This window comes from Betta splendens, chromosome 16, assembly GCF_900634795.4.
Source record: "Betta splendens chromosome 16, fBetSpl5.4, whole genome shotgun sequence".
NCBI lineage: Eukaryota > Metazoa > Chordata > Actinopteri > Anabantiformes > Osphronemidae > Betta > Betta splendens.
In genome coordinates this window covers 1,246,111-1,264,353 of record NC_040896.2, presented here as the reverse complement: position 1 = coordinate 1,264,353, position 18,243 = coordinate 1,246,111, and the positions used below count along the sequence as shown (strand labels likewise).

The 18,243-nt window shown below is 40.2% G+C and overlaps 1 protein-coding gene across 1 annotated transcript; it reads right to left on the bottom strand.

Moving 5' to 3' along the window:
* Positions 1-4,223: 4,223 nt before the first annotated feature.
* Positions 4,224-16,695, bottom strand: LOC114842642 (uncharacterized). The gene is made up of 9 exons (XM_029128353.3): positions 15,864-16,695; positions 15,362-15,496; positions 15,101-15,240; positions 14,866-15,002; positions 14,653-14,746; positions 13,915-14,098; positions 13,586-13,707; positions 13,182-13,405; positions 4,224-6,879 (listed from the first exon to the last, which is right to left on the bottom strand). The coding sequence occupies exons 1-9, from the start codon at positions 15,955-15,957 to the stop codon at positions 6,759-6,761; spliced, it is 1,251 nt and encodes a 416-aa protein (XP_028984186.2). The 5' UTR covers positions 15,958-16,695; the 3' UTR covers positions 4,224-6,758.
* Positions 16,696-18,243: the final 1,548 nt, after the last annotated feature.

The following is an 18,243-nucleotide window of genomic DNA, read 5'->3' as shown; positions in this document are numbered from 1 at the left end:
GATGCTGGTGTTGTTTGGCTCTACATATGTGTTTGAACAGACTTTTAGTGTGATGAACACGAACAAAGCACCCCACAGATCCCAGATGAGTGATGAACACCTCAGACCTGTTCCGAGAATTGCAGAATTACTACCAAACTGCTGCACTGGCTAAAATGGGTGATAAGAACACTGTTCTCATTAAAAGGTATGTTAATACTTCAATACTTTTTTTCTGTTTATGTTTGATATGTACTGTTAACAAATGCAGTTTTTATATGTATTGTACACAGCAAAAAGTCCAGTGTTGATTTGACTCTCATAGAGTCAATTTTGACTCATTTTCGGTGTTTATATAGTTCCATCTGGTCCAGAGTTAAATTAACCTTTTTAAAATAGTTAAATATGTAACACTTTTTCAGAGTTACCCTTTTAAACTCATAAAAGTGTTAAGAAAACACTAGGAGGGATTTAATTTAAATATGTCAGAGTTACCTTTTACAACTCAAAAAAGTGTAAAAGAAACACTAGAAGAGATTCAATTTAAATATGTCAAAGTTACCTTTTACAACTCACAAAAGTGTTAAAGAAACACTAAAAGTGATTCAAATTAAATATTTCAGAGTTGCATTTGGGAGTGGTAGTTTCACTCTGTTCAGTGTTAACCTATGTACTTTAAAATGTGTTAAATACAATACACACAAAATCATTTCAATAACATTTATTTTTTCCTCCCCTGCAATCAATTGTTCTATCAAATTAAATTACAAAGGAAGGTACAATATACAAACCTTCATCTTCAACACTGTAAGAACTTTGAATGTCAAATGGCTTATAAAATTTAAGCTTAGACATTTTAACAATACACCTTTCCTCACTTTGAAGTACTCTGAATGCATGATGATGTTCGTCAAAACACTCTGTGAATAGCTTGTTTGCTAATAGATAAATCAGATTTTCAATCAAAAGTACATGAGTTATTTGACAAAAAAATGGAAAATCATTTTCCACAGCAGTGCAAATTACAAGTCCAGCTCTATATTCTACACCATCAACCTTACCCAATTGGTTGAGAAAACATCATTTGACAAGTTCACTTCAAGCATTTCAATGTTGACATGTTCTCTCAGAGAAAATGATTTGATTGGCCCATACTCATTATTACTGAGGTAAAGGTTTAAGGTGTAAAGGTTTCCCAGTGATAGGCAATGGCCATCTGATGTTTTTTTGCAAAAGATTTAGTTAGTTGTTTTTACATTTTTTTAAAGAATCTTTAAACCACTTGTGCTTTGCCTAATTGCATTTCTTTTTCTCGAACAATTACCCTAGGATCATCCTCACTGTTTACTGTCTGAGAGTCAGTCTTTTCAATCAAACAAAGGCGACAGAAATGATGGCCACTAAATGACTCATTAAAACCAAGGATTGTGTGCATCCCTAAATTGTCTCCACTGATCTGTGAGATGGTTCCATATAATCTGCTCATCACAAAATGGAACACTTAGTCCTTGGCTTTCCAGTTTTTTTAAATCACTTATCAATGGTTCCAGTATAGCATCAAACCCATGTTTATTCAGATCTTGTGTGTGAAATAGTGACAACAAATGGATGTTCATCAGAACAGCATTAAATTTGGGGGCAAGTTTCTCAAAATAAAATACAGGCAGCCAATTTTGTGAATTCCACGTTTGGAGCCAAGGGGATTGGCCCTTTCAAAATCATCATAGTAAAGTTGGATTTGTAGAGCATTTTTCTTACTCATAAACAAAGGGTGGGTTTTAAAATAACTTCCATCACAAAAGTCTGCATACATATCAGGCTCTGACTGATGCTCTTTCATTAGGAGATCACAAATGTCAGGATTTCTGCACATAAATTTTAGTGTTTCTAAAATTGGCACATACATAAAAGTATCCTTTACTGGTACTTGATCATAAGTATTGGATATCTGATTTAGTCTGCTGTCATATCTCAATCCAAGTGTTAGTTCAACTGGCTCAACAACTCCCCATTTTTGGCTTAAGTATTTATTTCGCTTCCATTCTGTGTTCAAATTTTTTAATTTTTCAAAAGCCCCAGTTATCACAGATGTGCAAGGGTCACTTGTAGGTAAAGCAGAAAGGATGTTGTGCTTTGCTTGTGAGCAAAGCTCACCTGTTACAGATGGAGCGGCAAATTTTCGTTGCCTCGTTGCTGCAGGATTTCACACTGATCTTGTCATGACATTAGCATGACTTAGGTATCATTCCACCAAGCCCCTCTACACCAGTCATGACCCCCCACTGTGATGTACTTAATGCGTGGCTACCTTGTTAACGCCCCCTAAACCTTTTTTAAGAAATGACCTGCAATTGGAAGTGCATGAGGTTTGTGTACTATATATATATATATATATATATATATATATATATATATATATATATATATATATATATATATATATATATATATATATATATATATATATTATATATATATATAGAATATATACAGTCAGGACCATAAATATTTGGACAGAGACACATTTCTTCTAATTTTGTTTCTGTACATTACCACAGTGAATTTCTAATGAAACAACTCAGATGCCATTGAAGTGCAGACTTTCAGCTTTAATTCCATGGGTTGAACAAAAAGATTGCATAAAAATGTAAAAAACTAAAGCATTTATTAAACACAATGCCTTCATTTCATGGGCTCGTAAGTAATTGGACAAATGAAATAACTGAAAATAAAATGGTCATTACTAATATTTGGTTGAAAACCCTTTGTTGGCAATGACAGCCTGAAGTCTTGAACTCATGGACATCACGAGATGCTGGGTTTTCTCCTTCTGAATGCTCTGCCAGGCCTTTACTGCAGCGGCTTTCAGTTGCTGTTTGTTTGTGGGCCTTTCTGTCTGCAGTTTAGTCTTCAACAAGTGAAATGCATGCTCAATTGGGTTAAGATCAGGTGACTGACTTGGCCATTCAACCATATTCCACTTCTTTGCTTTAATAAACTCCTGAGTTGCTTTGGCTGTATGTTTTGGGTCGTTGTCCATCTGTATTATGAAACACCGCCCAATCAGTTTGACTGCATTCACCTGGATCTGCGCAGACAGTATGTCTCTGAACACCTCAGAATTCATTCGGCTGCTTCTGTCCTGTGTCACGTCATCAATAAACACTAGTGTCCCAGTGCCACTAGCAGCCATGCACGCCCAGGCCATCACACTGCCTCCACAGTGTTTTACTGATGATGTAGTGTGCTTTGGATCATGAGCTTCTCCATGCCTTCTCCATACTTTTCTCTTGCCATCATTCTGGTAGAGGTTGATTTTGGTTTCATCTGTCCAAAGAATGTTTTTTTATCTGGCCTTCCTATTCTTGAGGCTTATGAGTGGCTTGCACCTTGCAGTGTACCCTCTGTATCTACTTTCATGCAGTCTTCTCTTTATGGTAGACTTGGATATTGATGCGCCTACCTCCTGGAGAGTGTTGTTCACTTGGTTGGCTGTTGTGAATGGGTTCCTCCTTACCATGGAAATGATTCTGCGATCATCCACCACTGTTGTCCCCCGTGGTCGTCCAGGTCTTTTTGCGTTGCTAAGTTCACCAGTGCTTTCTTTCTTTCTCAGGATGTACCACACTGTTGATTTTGCCACTCCTAATACTGTAGCAATTTCTCGCATGGTTTTTTTCTGTTTTCTCAGCTTAATGATGGCTCGTTTCACCTGCATGGAGAGCTCCTTTGACCGCATGTTGTCTGTTCACAGCAAAATCTTCAAAATGTAAACACGAGTCCTCTAATCAACTCCAGGCCTTTTATCTGCATAATGACATAACAAGGAATTGTCCACACCTGCCCATGCAATAGCATGGAAGTCAATTGTCCAATTACTTACGAGCCCATGAAATGAAGGGATTGTGTTTAATAAATGCTTTAGTTTTTCACATTTTTATGCAATCTTTTGTTCAACCCATGGAATTAAAGCTGAGAGTCTGCACTTCAATGGCATCTGAGTTGTTTCATTTAAAATTCACTGTGGTAATGTACAGAAACAAAATTTGAAAAAATGTGTCTCTGTCCAAATATTTATGGTCCTGACTGTATATATATATAGTACACAAATATATATATATATATATATATATATATATATATATATATATATATATATCTATATATATATATATATATATATATATATATATATATATATATATATATATATGAGAGAGAGAGAGAGAGAGAGAGAGAACTGAAATGAGCATCTTAAATGTAAAGTAGCTTATAACTGAACTTAAAGATATTTATGTCTAAGCAAGTAGAAAATTACAGCTGTTATGAATACAATGCCCTTTAGTTCATTAGTGTCAAACATTCAGTCAACATCCACATGGATATTTTATTTGTTTTAATTATGCTGTATTGTATGTATTACTGTATTGTAATGTTTAGCTCTAAATTTACTGGCATTTTTTGACAACTGACAAAGACCAAAAGCTTCCTCAGTCTGAGGGAAGTTCCATACCATCCTCCAGTTTGGCTTCTCTTTACACTTGCAAAGAACTGGCTCGTTACGTGAACAAAAGACACAAAAGTGAGTAGGTGTGATAACCCTCCCCCAAGAAGGACACCAGACTGAAAGAGTTGACATGACTCAACTTCCACACAACTTCACCTGAGCCATGAAAACCAGATATATTTGTAAACTGCTTAAAAAGAAAATTCTTCATGGATCCATAACTTTAAAGGTTCCACTCAAATCAAGGCTCTGTTAACATAATGCTGTATGAAGGAATTTAGTTACTGTCCATACAGTAGGTCTCCCTCAGAGGACCAACAGCCCAGTGGTTAAGGCACAGAAGCTCCCAGCTAGAGACTCCTGGTGTAAACTTGCCTCTGGTATCTTTCGTTTACCACACAAATTCAAGTGACACAAAATACAGAGATCTGCATACATATGTGTTATGAGTTATGCCAGCTGATATTCTTTCAGTTCTGTGTCATTTCAGTCACCTTTACTGCCAAATGTCACCACAATCGGCTGATTGTGACTGCTCAATAATTTTCAAGTTAACTTACAGACTTTTCTTAAAGCAGAAACATTACCAAAAGTGCAGGAACCTTCAGTCTGAGTAAAGTTAGGCACTATCCTCTATTTACAATAGGCTGCACTTCACACCTGTAAAGAACTGGCTCATCAGTTGAACAAAGGACTGTGAGAAGGTGTGAAGACCATGTCCCCCATGAAGGACATATCATGTAAAAGCTCCTTGAGAAACATTTCTGCTCTAAAAGAATGTAGTGACCAAACTTTCAGACAACTTGGTTTAGAAAATGGTCAAATGAACTGGACGTTTATAAAATCTGTAAATAAAACTTGTTAAAAAGAAAGTGTTAAGTCTATGGCTTTAGGATATAAAAGTTTCTTATTTTAAACCACCAACTAACAAAAACAGTTTATTTAAAAACTGTGGGTGAGAAGTTGTGTGCTTTAACCACTAGGCTCTTATAAGTGATGGATGGATGAAGTAGTTCACAAATGTATCTGTTTACATCACATCAGGTAACAGCACTGCAGGACTCTGGTGCTTTGGGGAGAAGGGGGTGGTGTGAAACCAGTCTAACTAGTGCTGTGGATGGTCGTTCTGTCTGAAAAGAGGCTCTCTATTGTTATGTTCATCTAAGCTTGATTAGAACATTGAAATGTTCTTTTTTAAATTTAAAACAGCTCCTGAAGCAGGCAGACTGACACACACTACATTCAAGTGAATAAGAATAATATATAGAATGACAATTAAATAATTTCATTTGTGAAGTCCAACTCAACCTAATACAGCCAGTAACTGATAAACCTCCAGAAGGTAGTTTGGCAGCTGTGGCAGTGTGAGCTGCCGATGCTTATCTATGATTAAAAAAGTTAGTACAACATTCAATTCTGAAATGAAGTCAACTTTTCAAGTTTTCTCAACTTTTTAGTTGACTGTTTAGACAGACTATTGTCTGTCTGTTTGTCTGTCTGCCCTAGCAAACAGTGTAGAACTGACGTTATCAGATCTATGTCCTGTTCTCAGAACTGTGCCTATACTTGCTGTTTGACCCTAACTCTACGGGTCAGATACTAAAGCTCCACCTTTTGGTTTTACCCTGGAATTGCGTCTTTGGTGCTAAAATGGGGGTGGCCTCATTAACATATTTAACGCCTTCCCCAGACAGACCAAGGAGGGGGGCTGCTGACGGTCGGCTGATGAGGGTGTGATAAGTGTGTGATCAGCGTCAGAAAGGTGACTGACAGTCGACTGAAATCAGCGAAAATGAACCGCTCCATCTGTAGTTCTTCTAAATCACCCACAATTGAAGACACCAAACCACTTGAAATCCCACTCCCTTGCAATTTGGATACAATGGATGCACACAAATCTTGGGTAAGATCTTTAGGAAGCCCTGTGTCAGTGTTTTCAGAGGAAGCAATGGAACAAGTGGATTGATCCTGGGGATTCATTTGGTCTTCCAAAGTATAAACTTGAGATGATGTTGCAATTGGTTCACTTGAGGAACATGCTACAACTGAAGTGCTAGCAACATGCTGAACATTGCTATGAACATTATTAAGGGGCTTCGGAAACCTGCATATGTTAGAAACTGATGCCTACAACCATGTTGAGAACATATTAATTTAAACTTTGGTCCAGGATAGAAACTATGTTCAAGTCTTAAATGTGAAATCAACTGCTGACTGGTGGGATGCGATAACTGACAAATAAAACAAATTAGCATCTCTAAGCCATAAATGCTTAAGTTAAAGCTACTGACTGGTTGAGCAGTTTGGCTCTCAAGTCTCTTACTCTGGGAGACTCCTTCATTTTACCCACATCAATGTTGTACAGTGTTGTCTGTAGGAACGTGTGGTAAATCCTGTTCCTCCTATGGAGTTATTTCTGTCCATTGCAACAAATGTCAAGTTGACCGTGGTGTCAGGTTGGCCACTAAAACAAATAAACTGCTGCAGCTGAGTAAACATGGACTTTCGATGGACACGTAGGCACTTGCTGGTTGCATAAACAACACTGCTTTAAAAAGTGGGAATTGGGAGATGTGTTCTTAGAGGGCTTCGCAGAGGGTCTGCTGCAGTCACCCAGCTGACCTTTTTCGACCTCTCAGTTCTTTCTGCAGAAGAACAAGCGGGTGAATTCGGCCACCACCTCTCTCATGATTATTCTGTGATTGTACTATTTCATTCTATGTAATATATTCATGTGTTAATTTGAGCATAAAAGTTGAGTCTGTGTGAACTCTCTAACAATGTCGGAACATCAAAATACACGACAGAATGGCGTCACGAACACAGGCGTGAGGAGCCGTTTCCAGAACCAACATTTGTCCGGACTGGCCCGGATGCACGACCGTCGTCATCAGTGAAGGTAAATAGCGCTTAAAGCTTTTACGTGACGATTCTCTGTGTTCGGGACAGTGTGAGCAGATGTTGGTAAGATTAGAGAAATCTGATCATTAAATTCTGATTTGGCTGCTCCTAGTAAAGTATCTGTGTGGGAGAGACAAAGAGAGGCGGTGGAGAATTTACCTGTGCTTACTTATACTGCTGTAAATAGCTGCTTTGCATAACCAACTGCTGTGTGTGTATGTGCTATCTTGCGCTTGAGGAAAAAATGACATGGCCTATTGACCTCTAGAAGTTACGTAGGTTAACTTGAGGCAGGCGACGTTTGAAAAATCTAAAGTATGGGCGTTGTAGTCTGCATTCGGATAAAATAAATTTAAGGCTGTGTAAGTTCTGTGTCGACGCTGGAAAATTTGGTCCAGGTATTGAGCGGGGTCACTGACCCATACCTCGTTGAGCGGCTGTTAAATTAAAGGGGAAGACGTATGGTACTGGCGTCGGTAGACAGTGCGGCCTCGGTGCAACGGGTTGTGAAATTTGGTAAATTTGACCTGCTCGATAGAATCGAAATTTATTAGGCACTGTAGGCTTGTGTAATGTATTGGGAATCTACATTAAGCTTGGAACGGATCAATCCAAGTGTAGAGCTTCCCAAGGTTTGTGAGGCCTGGTAACATAGGGATAACCGGTAAAAGCGCTTTTTGTTTATTGTGTGTTGAACTGCAGTGTGTCGATGTGTCAGTATTGCGCAAATAGTTAAGTTGGGGTGAGTATAGGTTTAGTATATGTTAATGCATTTAAGGATAGTGTGATAAGTGCTAAGTTGTTGCGGCGTTAATAATAATTAACAGGTGTCGAGGTAATAACATTTGAGCCTGTGTCTGTAAAAAAACCTTGAGTGTGTGTTAATAATTGACAGTGTGCGTTCCCTTTTGGTCCTTTGGAGCAGAGAGTGTGTGTGTAACGGGGGAGATAAAGCCTCACTGTTCAGGGTCTGTGTGTGTGTTTGTTTGTTTTTTAACAGTCTGGGAAGAGTCGTGGGGTAAATGCTGTGTAGATTACATTTTCGAACGTTTCGATCATTCTATCATTTTTGATAATTCTAATATTTTTTTTAGTGTCCTGTGTGGACATTGGGGTAATCATTGTTTGAAATAATCTGCATATTTTAGAACGATGTTTCCACACTGTGGTTGGGACTGGTCAAGCAGGTAACAGAGTGTGTGCAGATTGCGGTCTCCTGGTTTGGTTAAAAAAGAAAAAGGGGGGAGGAATGAATTGGGACTCCAAATTGGGCCCAGAGACGTTAGCTTTTTTCCTCTTCAGGTATTCACGTCTCCTGTCTGTGTGTGTGTGCGTGTGTGTGAATATTGCCCAGAGCAGCAACTCAAATAAGTCAAGTATGATAAAAAATAAAAGTATAATAAGTCCAGTAACATTCATTCCTGGTCAGTCCATTTAAGTGTGTCACATACATACCTATATATATGCCCTATATTCATATTATGAATCGCGCCGGTTGCTTTCTTCTCCAGAGATAGGAATAATGAGAAAACATCCTCTCTTTTCTCAGGAGATTCAGAAGTATTCGAAGAAATAGAATAAGCAGACGCATAAGGCTACGTCACCCTGGCCAACAGAGGGGACATTTGATCTGACGCAGTGGGTTAAGATCAAATCTGTGAAGTTAGGCCTTAAACAGGAACGAGAAAATGCAGTGTTGCATTTTATTAGCTGTGTAAAAATGATGGGCAAAAAGTGAAATGTTGTAATAATCAATCTAATCAGATCACTATAATTAAGTCTCTTTCAGATGCGTCCCAGATGGATGCAGAAGAAACAAAACCTGGAAGGAGAAAGAAGCCAGTTCACCCGGTAGCTGGTCTAGAAGGGACAGACAGGGCAGTGGAAAGGGATGAGTTATTAGAACTGCCCGACGTTTGTTTAAAAAACAGAAAATATCAATTGGAAATTCCTGCAGTGAAAGTGATCTGCGTGACAGAGCAGGTAGATCACTGTGGGCTGAGTCAGATGAGGAATTAGTGTGGGTGGGTGACGAACGGGTAAATGAGGTTTCTGATGGACTTCCTCTGCTGGTCAAAGGGGCAAAGCGTCAAAATCTGCGCTGGCCTTCAAGACCAGATCAGAATGATCTGAATGACACTGTGGAACTGTGCAACATGTCAGTAGAACAAATAACTGACCATGTGATTCATGCTGTTGAGCTGCGTCAAAAGCAGGCAAAGGAGGCAGTGAAAGAAGCAACACACCAGCAGCGGCGAAAAGAGGGGGAGAAAAGAGCTCAACCAGCCAGCGTGCCTCAGACCCCACCTACACCACCAGGCATGGCCACACCTCAGGTGATGTACATTCTACCAGGAGGGTGGACAAGACGACCTCCTATGAGGAGAGGAGGGACTCCTCCAGGCCGAGGAGCAAGACGAGGATGCTGTGGAAAAACTGTGAACTGCTTCCAGTGTGGGAGGTATGGACATGTGCAAAGCCAGTGATGGAACAAGAGTCCACCTGGACGGCCAAGGAAGGCTGAGGCTGAAGCAGGGCCACTGAGACAGTGCAGGCTGTCAGACGTGAACTGTGTCATTGGACGTTATCAAAAGCCAAAAAGCCAGAGGCCTCTGAATCTGTGTTCTCACCTTGCTGCACACTTTAGTACTTTGAGACTCAGACAAATATCTAAAAAAAAAAAAATAAATAAAAAAAAAATAAATAAATAAGTAGAATTGGTGAAAATAACTCAGTCCTTTAAGCTGCCAAAAGCTTAAAACAAATAAATGAATAAAATAAAATAAAATATTTAAATTTTACAAGGAAAGGGAGAGGTATGGAGAATATTTCAAAATAAAGTTCAACTTTATTTCAAAATAAAGTTCCCAATTCACTCACTCTGCTGTTGAAATGCTTCACCTGATGCTCAGTGGTTGACTGTGTTTTATCCTCCAAGAGGTTTGGCTGTATGTGGGTTTATATAAACTTTCTTTAGTAAGTTAAAATATTTTAGTTGTAGTTTTTATCCACAGTTGTTACAGTATGGTGTCATTAGAGACTCAGATAGTCACGGGGGAAATTACAATTAGATGCAGTAGTGATTGTGGGGTTGTTTGTGTTTCTAGGTTTATTGCTTTGTGCAACAGGTTCAACAGGTTGTGTTATGTCTAATGTGTCATCTCTGATAGGTTGTGAGGATGCAGCTTATTTAGTCTGTACGTTAATTTCGTCATAGAGTCACTTAATGCATGCATTTACAGCACTTCCTGAATTAAATAAGTTTTATCGCAGTGATTCTGTGTTCTTCATCAGGTTAGTCACTAAAGCTCAATCCTTCTTGTTTAGCTGTCAGCTGACATCGAGGGTGTAACCTTGAAGTTTAGATGCTGTATAAGTTTCTTAATTTCACTTAGTTTATTAAGTCCCAGTAAGGATAGATAAGTAAGGGTAAGAAATGATTTTTAGGGGTTGTACTAATGTGCCCATCTTAAGTTAGTGATTCGATTGTCCTCACTTTCTAAATTAGTAATTTGTATAATCACTTGGATGCAGTATGTGTGTATGGGGAGTATGAAAATGAATGACAGGAGACTTGTATGTGTGGCGTCTGCTGTGGGACTATTCTTCTATTCTGTTTCTGTTGTGTCTCATGCCAAGTTGGCAAACTTATTCAAAGGAGGCCTGTTGGTTCAAAAGTTGGGGTTCAGTCGGTTCAAATGTTAACTTGGAGTGTAAATAGCTTGCGAAGAGGATGATCTCAGCAGGATTCCTAGTGGAGTGAGAGAAAAAGAGATGGTAGCATGGTACAGTATGTGAGGGAGGAAAGGAGGTCAAGGAGTGAAGGAAAAGGAAAGTGTGAATGTGGACAATAGAGAGATGAAACAGTGCTGTGAACCTTGCATTTCAGGGTGTAGCTTGTAAAAAATATGCAGAATGCATAAAGCTAACATTGCATGAAGCTTTGCTTGACAGAATAGTGTTTAATGCATCAACCAGTGACCTACGTTTTTATGTAAAACAGATAATTAACAAACGCAGGAAAGCTGTGCTGTTCCATTGCAGGAAAGAAGAGGTCAAAAAAGATCGAACTCCGGATCACTGATGGGCCCTGAGTGACACTGCTGACTCATTTAGCAGAACAAGGTCACAGGCTACAAGTGAGCTGGGCCAACTGGGTCGCTAGCAGAGAGGCTAGGCATCAGATGAGGTTCCCAGGACAACGCAGAGGGTGCAGTCCCACAGCTTCCACTACAACCATGATGGAAGAGCCACTGGAGCCGATGGAGAGTCCAATTAATCCAAATCCAGCTAGACCAAGACTTCTCACTCACCTGATATTGTGGGGCTGCGCAGACCAACACAGCTATAGGAGGCGGAACGACTTGGGAGCACAGACCTTCAAGACTGACTGTTGCTGCGTGTGAGGATCACCTGTTGGAGCTGAAAGAAGAGCCAAGGCAAAAGGAGACGTCCTAGGCAAAGGACGAGCTGGAGCTGAAGTTAAAACCTGGGGATCCGGTGTATATCAAGGGGTTTTAGGAGAACGTGGGACCATGCCCGACAAGAAGGTCCCAACATGTTGGTCAAGACGACCTCAAGAGAAGTTCAAGTTAAAGGCTCTCCCACCTGGTATCATTTGAACCACTGTGTTAAAGTATCAGAGGAGGAAATGGGAACCCTAAGATTGATGTTTAGTAAAAATGGTCGAAGTGTGTTTGTAAACTTGTCAGTAATTTGTTTTTGTGTTTATTTTTAGAGGCAGGTACCGGATTCACCTGTGAAACGTTCGGAGGTCATCAAGCTGGCTGCCCTGAAATGTCCTGTATTAGCAGTAGGATAAATTTGGCTGTTCTATTTGATTTATGTGTCCACATTGCTAAGGTTAAACGAAACTTAAAATGGATTGAGACCTTGCTAGTGCTTATCACTGATTTAAGGCGGTAAAGTAAATTGGGCTTAGTTTTAATGGACATTTGTCTGTCCATTGAGGGGGAAAGTTTGTGGTAAATCCTGTTCCTCCTATGGAGTTATTTCTGTCCATTGCAACAAATGTCAAGTTGACCGTGGTGTCAGGTTGGCCACTAAAACAAATAAACTGCTGCAGCTGAGTAAACATGGACTTTCGATGGACACGTAGGCACTTGCTGGTTGCATAAACAACACTGCTTTAAAAAGTGGGCATTGGGAGATGTGTTCTTAGAGTGCTTCGCAGAGGGTCTGCTGCAGTCACCCAGCTGACCTTTTTCGACCTCTCAGTTCTTTCTGCAGAAGAACAAGCGGGTGAATTCGGCCACCACCTCTCTCATGATTATTCTGTGATTGTACTATTTCATTCTATGTAATAAATTCATGTGTTAATTTGAGCATAAAAGTTGAGTCTGTGTGAACTCTCTAACAATGTCCATCCATCCATCCATTTTCTTGTCCGCTTACTCCCTAGTGCGGGGTCACGGGGGTGCTGGAGCCTATCCCAGCTGGCTACGGGCGAGAGGCGGGGTACACCCTGGACAGGTCGCCAGTCCATCGCAGGGCAACACATAGACAGACAACCATTAACTCACACACTCACACCTACGGGCAATGGAGAGAAGCCAATCAACCTAATGCACGTCTTTGGACTGTGGGAGGAAGCCGGAGAACCCGGAGAGAACCCACGCAAACACGGGGAGAACGTGCAAACTCCACACAGAGCACCAGGGCCGCCTCCGGGAATCGAACCCAGAACCTTCTTGCTGTGAGGCGACAGTGCTACCCACCGCACCACCGTGCCGCCCTCTCTAACAATGTCGGAACATCAAAATACACGACAAACGTGTAAAAGTTCACAAGTGCATCATCATAAGACAAATTAAACACAAAATGAGCTTTGAACAGTTCGTCAAATGCCTCAAGAAAACGGCTTGCCTGGCATGGGATAAGATGCTTGTCCATGGCGATGTAGAAGTTATCGATCACGCTTCTTTTACGCCCAACAGCAAGGAGGTATGGATGCTGACGTTTAGAGCTGCTGAAATGCTCCTCCAAACTGCAGCATGACTAGGGTTGAGATACAGACATAGAGCATTTGACACATGCAAGTATTTAAAAGTAAAACAAGTAATCAACCATCCATCAACTACTATTTATGTTGGGCAATTAGTGATCCCCAGCAAGACTTGATTTTTTTCTTATCCAAATAAGTAACAGACAAATATACAGCTAAGAAGTTACAAGTACCTTGTGAAAGATGACAAGTCTTTCGGATGCATCACTTGCACGAATTTTCGGAGACTTCTTTCCTGGTGGTGGTGGAAGAAGATGTAACAGCAACAAAATGGAGGACATTTCTTGGTCGCAGACTGTTGGCAAAAAGACACAGGAATAAAACTACTTAAAATTCAAATTACTTTTCAAATTCAAATCTATCTGAAACTATAAATTTTTGGTAATTTACAGGATAAACACCACACTTAGTTCATAGGGTGTTTACTTATTTAACTTTGTCATCAAAATAAGTAACTGCAAATAAATGCTTAGTTAAAGCAAAAATTTAAAATACAACTCACTTTTTGTCTCATCAAGATCCCATCCAGGGGCACTTTCTGCTATGAGCACCAACTGGCTCACCTCAGGTGTTAAAGTGAGCTGCTTGGCCTCTTTTATTACATTTGGTTTGAAGAACATGTCCCATTTCTGGAGCAGCCTGGACGATGTCTCCTCATCAAATAGAAGAGTAAAATCTTGATCCACCTTTAAGAAAAAAAGTTATCAGACTATACACTCTTTATTTTTAAGCCACTAAGAGCACACCATTCCAAACTTACCAAGCCTTTGGTATCTAGGAATCTTGGAAATATGGAGAGGATATCAGTACTTCTGTCTGCATCTTTAACAAACTTCTGTCAATGCTGAAAGGTCTCTCTCATCTTTTGTAAGATCAGAGACCTGTCTGTGGTGTGGTTAAGCAAAGACATTGCCTCTTTGGAAGCGTCTCCATCCAGTTGCCCTTGTAAATTAGTAGGCCTATGGCACTCTGGGCCTCCTTTAGAACTACAGGGGACATCCTCAGCACTGTTTGATGGCAAAGTAGTGCTTTGGCGAGACTTCCTTTGGACTGTTTTTAGACGCCAGGCGATGTATCCTGTGTTGCTTGTCGCATCATAGAAGTGTTCCTGAAAATTAGTTTGGATTATTTTAGGCTTATGTTCCCTCCCTAACATGATAATGTCTTACAAACAACTAAAGTGTCATAACATGCAAGAATGACATGAAAGTGCCATACAAATTATAACAGTATCACTTACATAGCCTTTTTTGGAATATGGATCCTTAAGGGAAGGAAACAGCATCACTATCCCAAGAGCATACTGTTCTCGGATAGCTTTAGAAGGAAGGTTCCTGACAGGAGATATCAAATTAATAATCTCTCTCAAACAGTATGTGTGTGTGTGTTAATTACTAATTAATAAATGTGTATCAATTACTGCCTAATAAAAACAACCAGTAAGACAGAATACCCATGTGTGTCGATCATGTGAGCCACCAGTATGTTAATCATTTGTCTTCTTGTGGCATCTTTCAGGGTTTCTTTTTCTTTATACTGCTGTAGCACCTCTTCACCACCAGACTTACATTTTAGCACGCCCCCAATCAACTAACAGAAAACAAAAGCATAAGAAAAGATCCATAAATTACTGCAGACTGAACCAGAACCATTTTTAAGAGGCCCAGAAAAATAAGCTTTGTTCTGACCTGTTTTGCCAACATTGCATCAGATGTTTCATCAAATCTTTTTCGCTTGTTCGGAGTCTCATCTAAGATCAGCGTTGATGCACCTGAGCTGCAACTTGACTCAGATGTCTGAGTAATTGTTGACAAAGTGTCCGAAAATTCTAATTAAACAGAAAATATTGAAAGAGTACATACATTTTGGTTATCAACGCAACACAGGCAGAAAAGAACTCAAGCAAAAATACTTTGTACCATTTCTTTTTAAATTTGAACACAACTTACCATCATTGGAAAAAGCAGTAAACACAGCATTGCCTTCTTTTACAACATCACTGAAAATGACTTCATCGACTTCCGTCCCTGTTGAATCCTTGTATAAAACTTCTGCATCTGGTGGCAGGCAAAACCTTTCAATGACTGTAAAAGATAAATCAGTCAAAAAATAAATCAGAAAATGCTTTTTAAGTAAACATCCTTCCTTGCTTTACACGGAATGACAGTGGCATGATCTGCCATCAAGTTTAGATTGTTTGTTTGAACAACCAGCCAGAGAGAGCCACAGGTACTGTACGTTCAAATTAGTCCTTTCCAGGGGAAAGATTAGGGGGCGTGGCTCAGCAGGGGAACTATACTATACCACTAATAGGAACAGAGAATTGAGATGTGTCTCATTTTAAATAAATATTTAATGATTTAATCTCTTGACAAACGCTAATGTATTATTAAACTACAAACTGAAGCTTATAAAACAATCTTTTGAATAAAAAAGTTAAACAAAACAAACCTTTTTCATGGAACTGCAGAAAGTCCAACCTTCCATCATCATCATCCAGCTTCACATACTTTTGGTGTTCCTTGTATTTGACCTGGATCAGCATTTTAACTGGGAAATGCAAGAAAGTCCCACAGTGTAAATTAGCGCAAATTAGATCACCAGCGCCCAAACTTAAACATTTAAAAAAACGTATGTCTGTCTACGCGGTCGTGCGGTGCTCTGTAGTAAGTATTGTGAAGTCCCAACCGCGCTCACGCATGCGCACTCTCGCAAGTTCAGAACAAGCGCCTGAAAATATGTGGCGGCATAATCGCGTTTAGTAAACGCTAACAGTGTAGTAACGATTATAATTGTATAAATTTAGAGGACAACACAGTAGGAGCCTGTCTGGCCGTGTTCACGTTTATGGCTGCACACAATGACTAAGAAATAGAAACGTGTAACTAATATTAGCAACTACGTTTGTCTAACGTACTAGTTACGCACACAACATGCACACAGTGCATGTAATTACTTAGTCTATCACGTCAATTGCAGCTTCTTTAAGAAGTTATAAACTGCGTCACTAGCTAGCTACCACGCTGCTAGCTACGGGAAAGTAGAAATCACTTGGACAAATTACACAAACGTCTAGTCTTAGCAACGATATGCTTTGAAAAAACGTTATCTCTATATATTAAACACAAGCTACATATTATTGTTAAAATCACAGGATCAAATAAAACGTTTTTTTTAAGTAAGATATATTTTCTTTACTTAGCATTCCACAATCCACATGCAAAACCCCAATGGCGCTGACTTCTCAACTGACGAACTGGGGGTCAATGTGGCTCCAAAGAGCTCTGTTTAAACAATACCTAATTCTGTTCAGATACATTCATCTATACTTTATGTGCTTATGCTTTCAGATACGTTTTAAATGTTTCAGCTATTTTTAGCAATTCTTCTGCAATACATTCAGCATGGAAGCACTGTGCATTTTTCTATGGAAATGCTTTTTCTAGGTGTTTTTCTAATCTTTATTATAGTTCTTCTGGCTGCATCTAACTAGTCCCTCATACTTTAAGATACAGAAACCATTAAAATACCAAAACGTGCAGCTTTTTAGGATAACACAGGCTATTATTCTTTTCATTCATGTGTTTCATATTTTTCGAGTTATTAAGCTTTTTTCACTTTTTTTTCTCATTGAAATGAGTGGAAACAACTTTTTAAATCCTCTTCAGCTTTGTCTTCTTTCAGCTTTAATTACTTCCACATACTTTAAGCTACATATACCATTTCAATTACAAAATACTCTTCAACTCTTCAACTTTTTTTCTCCGGCGCCGGTCGAGCTGGCTGCTGGTCACAACAGCTCCTGTACTCTTACTTCTATTTATTACTTTCTTCACTTATTTAAGTTTACCTTTCTAGTGTGTTGTTAGTAACATTAGTGTACACAACCTGTACACAGCTTTTTTTATAGTTTTTCTAAGTTTGGCGCAGTACAAACGCTGTTTTTAAAGCTACGATGTGCGTCGGGGTCAGAGCGCGCATTGTTTACACCGCGGAGCAGCTGATCGCGCTGCGCAGCGCCGTAGTTCTGCCCAGAGACAGACACGAGATCACCGCTGAGGTGCTGGTGAAGTCCCGACGTGGGCGCCGCGCTGGAAAACTACGACGGGAGAAAACGAGACGCTTCAGGCCCGCTGTCCCCTCCGTTATCATGGGGAACGTGAGATCTCTCGCCAACAAGATCGACGAGCTCGCGGCGCTCACACGGTACCAGCCGGAGTATAGAACGAGCAGCGTCCTGCTGTTCACGGAGACCTGGCTGACGTCACTCATCCCGGACTCGACTGTCGCACTGGACAATTTTCATCTGCTACGTGCGGACAGAACGGAGAACAGCGGTAAGAGGAAGGGAGGGGGTCTGGCTGTGTTTGTGAACATCAGGTGGTGTATGCCACGACATTGCACTGTCAAAATGAAGCTGTGTAACAGAGACATTGAGCTGTTGGCGGTGGGCATGAGGCCATTCTACCTGCCAAGGGAGTTCACACACGTTATAATAATTGCTGTGTACGTCCCACCCTCCGCTAACGCTGACACAGCTTCTGAGACCCTGCTCTCAGTCACCAGCAGGCTGCAAACAAAGCACCCACAGGCCCTCTTCCTGATCTCTGGGGACTTTAACCATGCACCTCCTTCAGCTGCTCTGCCTACATACACCCAAGTATGTGACCTGCCCCACCAGAGACAACAAAACCCTGGACTTACTCTATGCCAACACCAAAGAGGCCTACACTGCATCCTGCCTCCCACCGCTGGGCAGAGCTGACCACAACATCCTGCATCTCCTGCCTGTGTATAAACCTGTTGTACACAGGCAGCCGGTGGTGCCCCG

What these genes read in the sequence shown, in the direction of transcription:
- LOC114842642 (XM_029128353.3), bottom strand. Translation starts at nt 15,957, where the DNA reads ATGCTGATCCAGGTCAAATACAAGGAACACCAAAAGTATGTGAAGCTG. An exon ending in TACTGCTTTTTCCAATGATG is followed by an intron (nt 15,241 to 15,361) that starts GTAAGTTGTGTT and finishes CTGTTTAATTAG; the next exon opens with AATTTTCGGACACTTTGTCA. An exon ending in GCACTTGTGAACTTTTACAC is followed by an intron (nt 6,880 to 13,181) that starts GTTTGTCGTGTA and finishes TAGGAGGAACAG; the next exon opens with GATTTACCACACGTTCCTAC.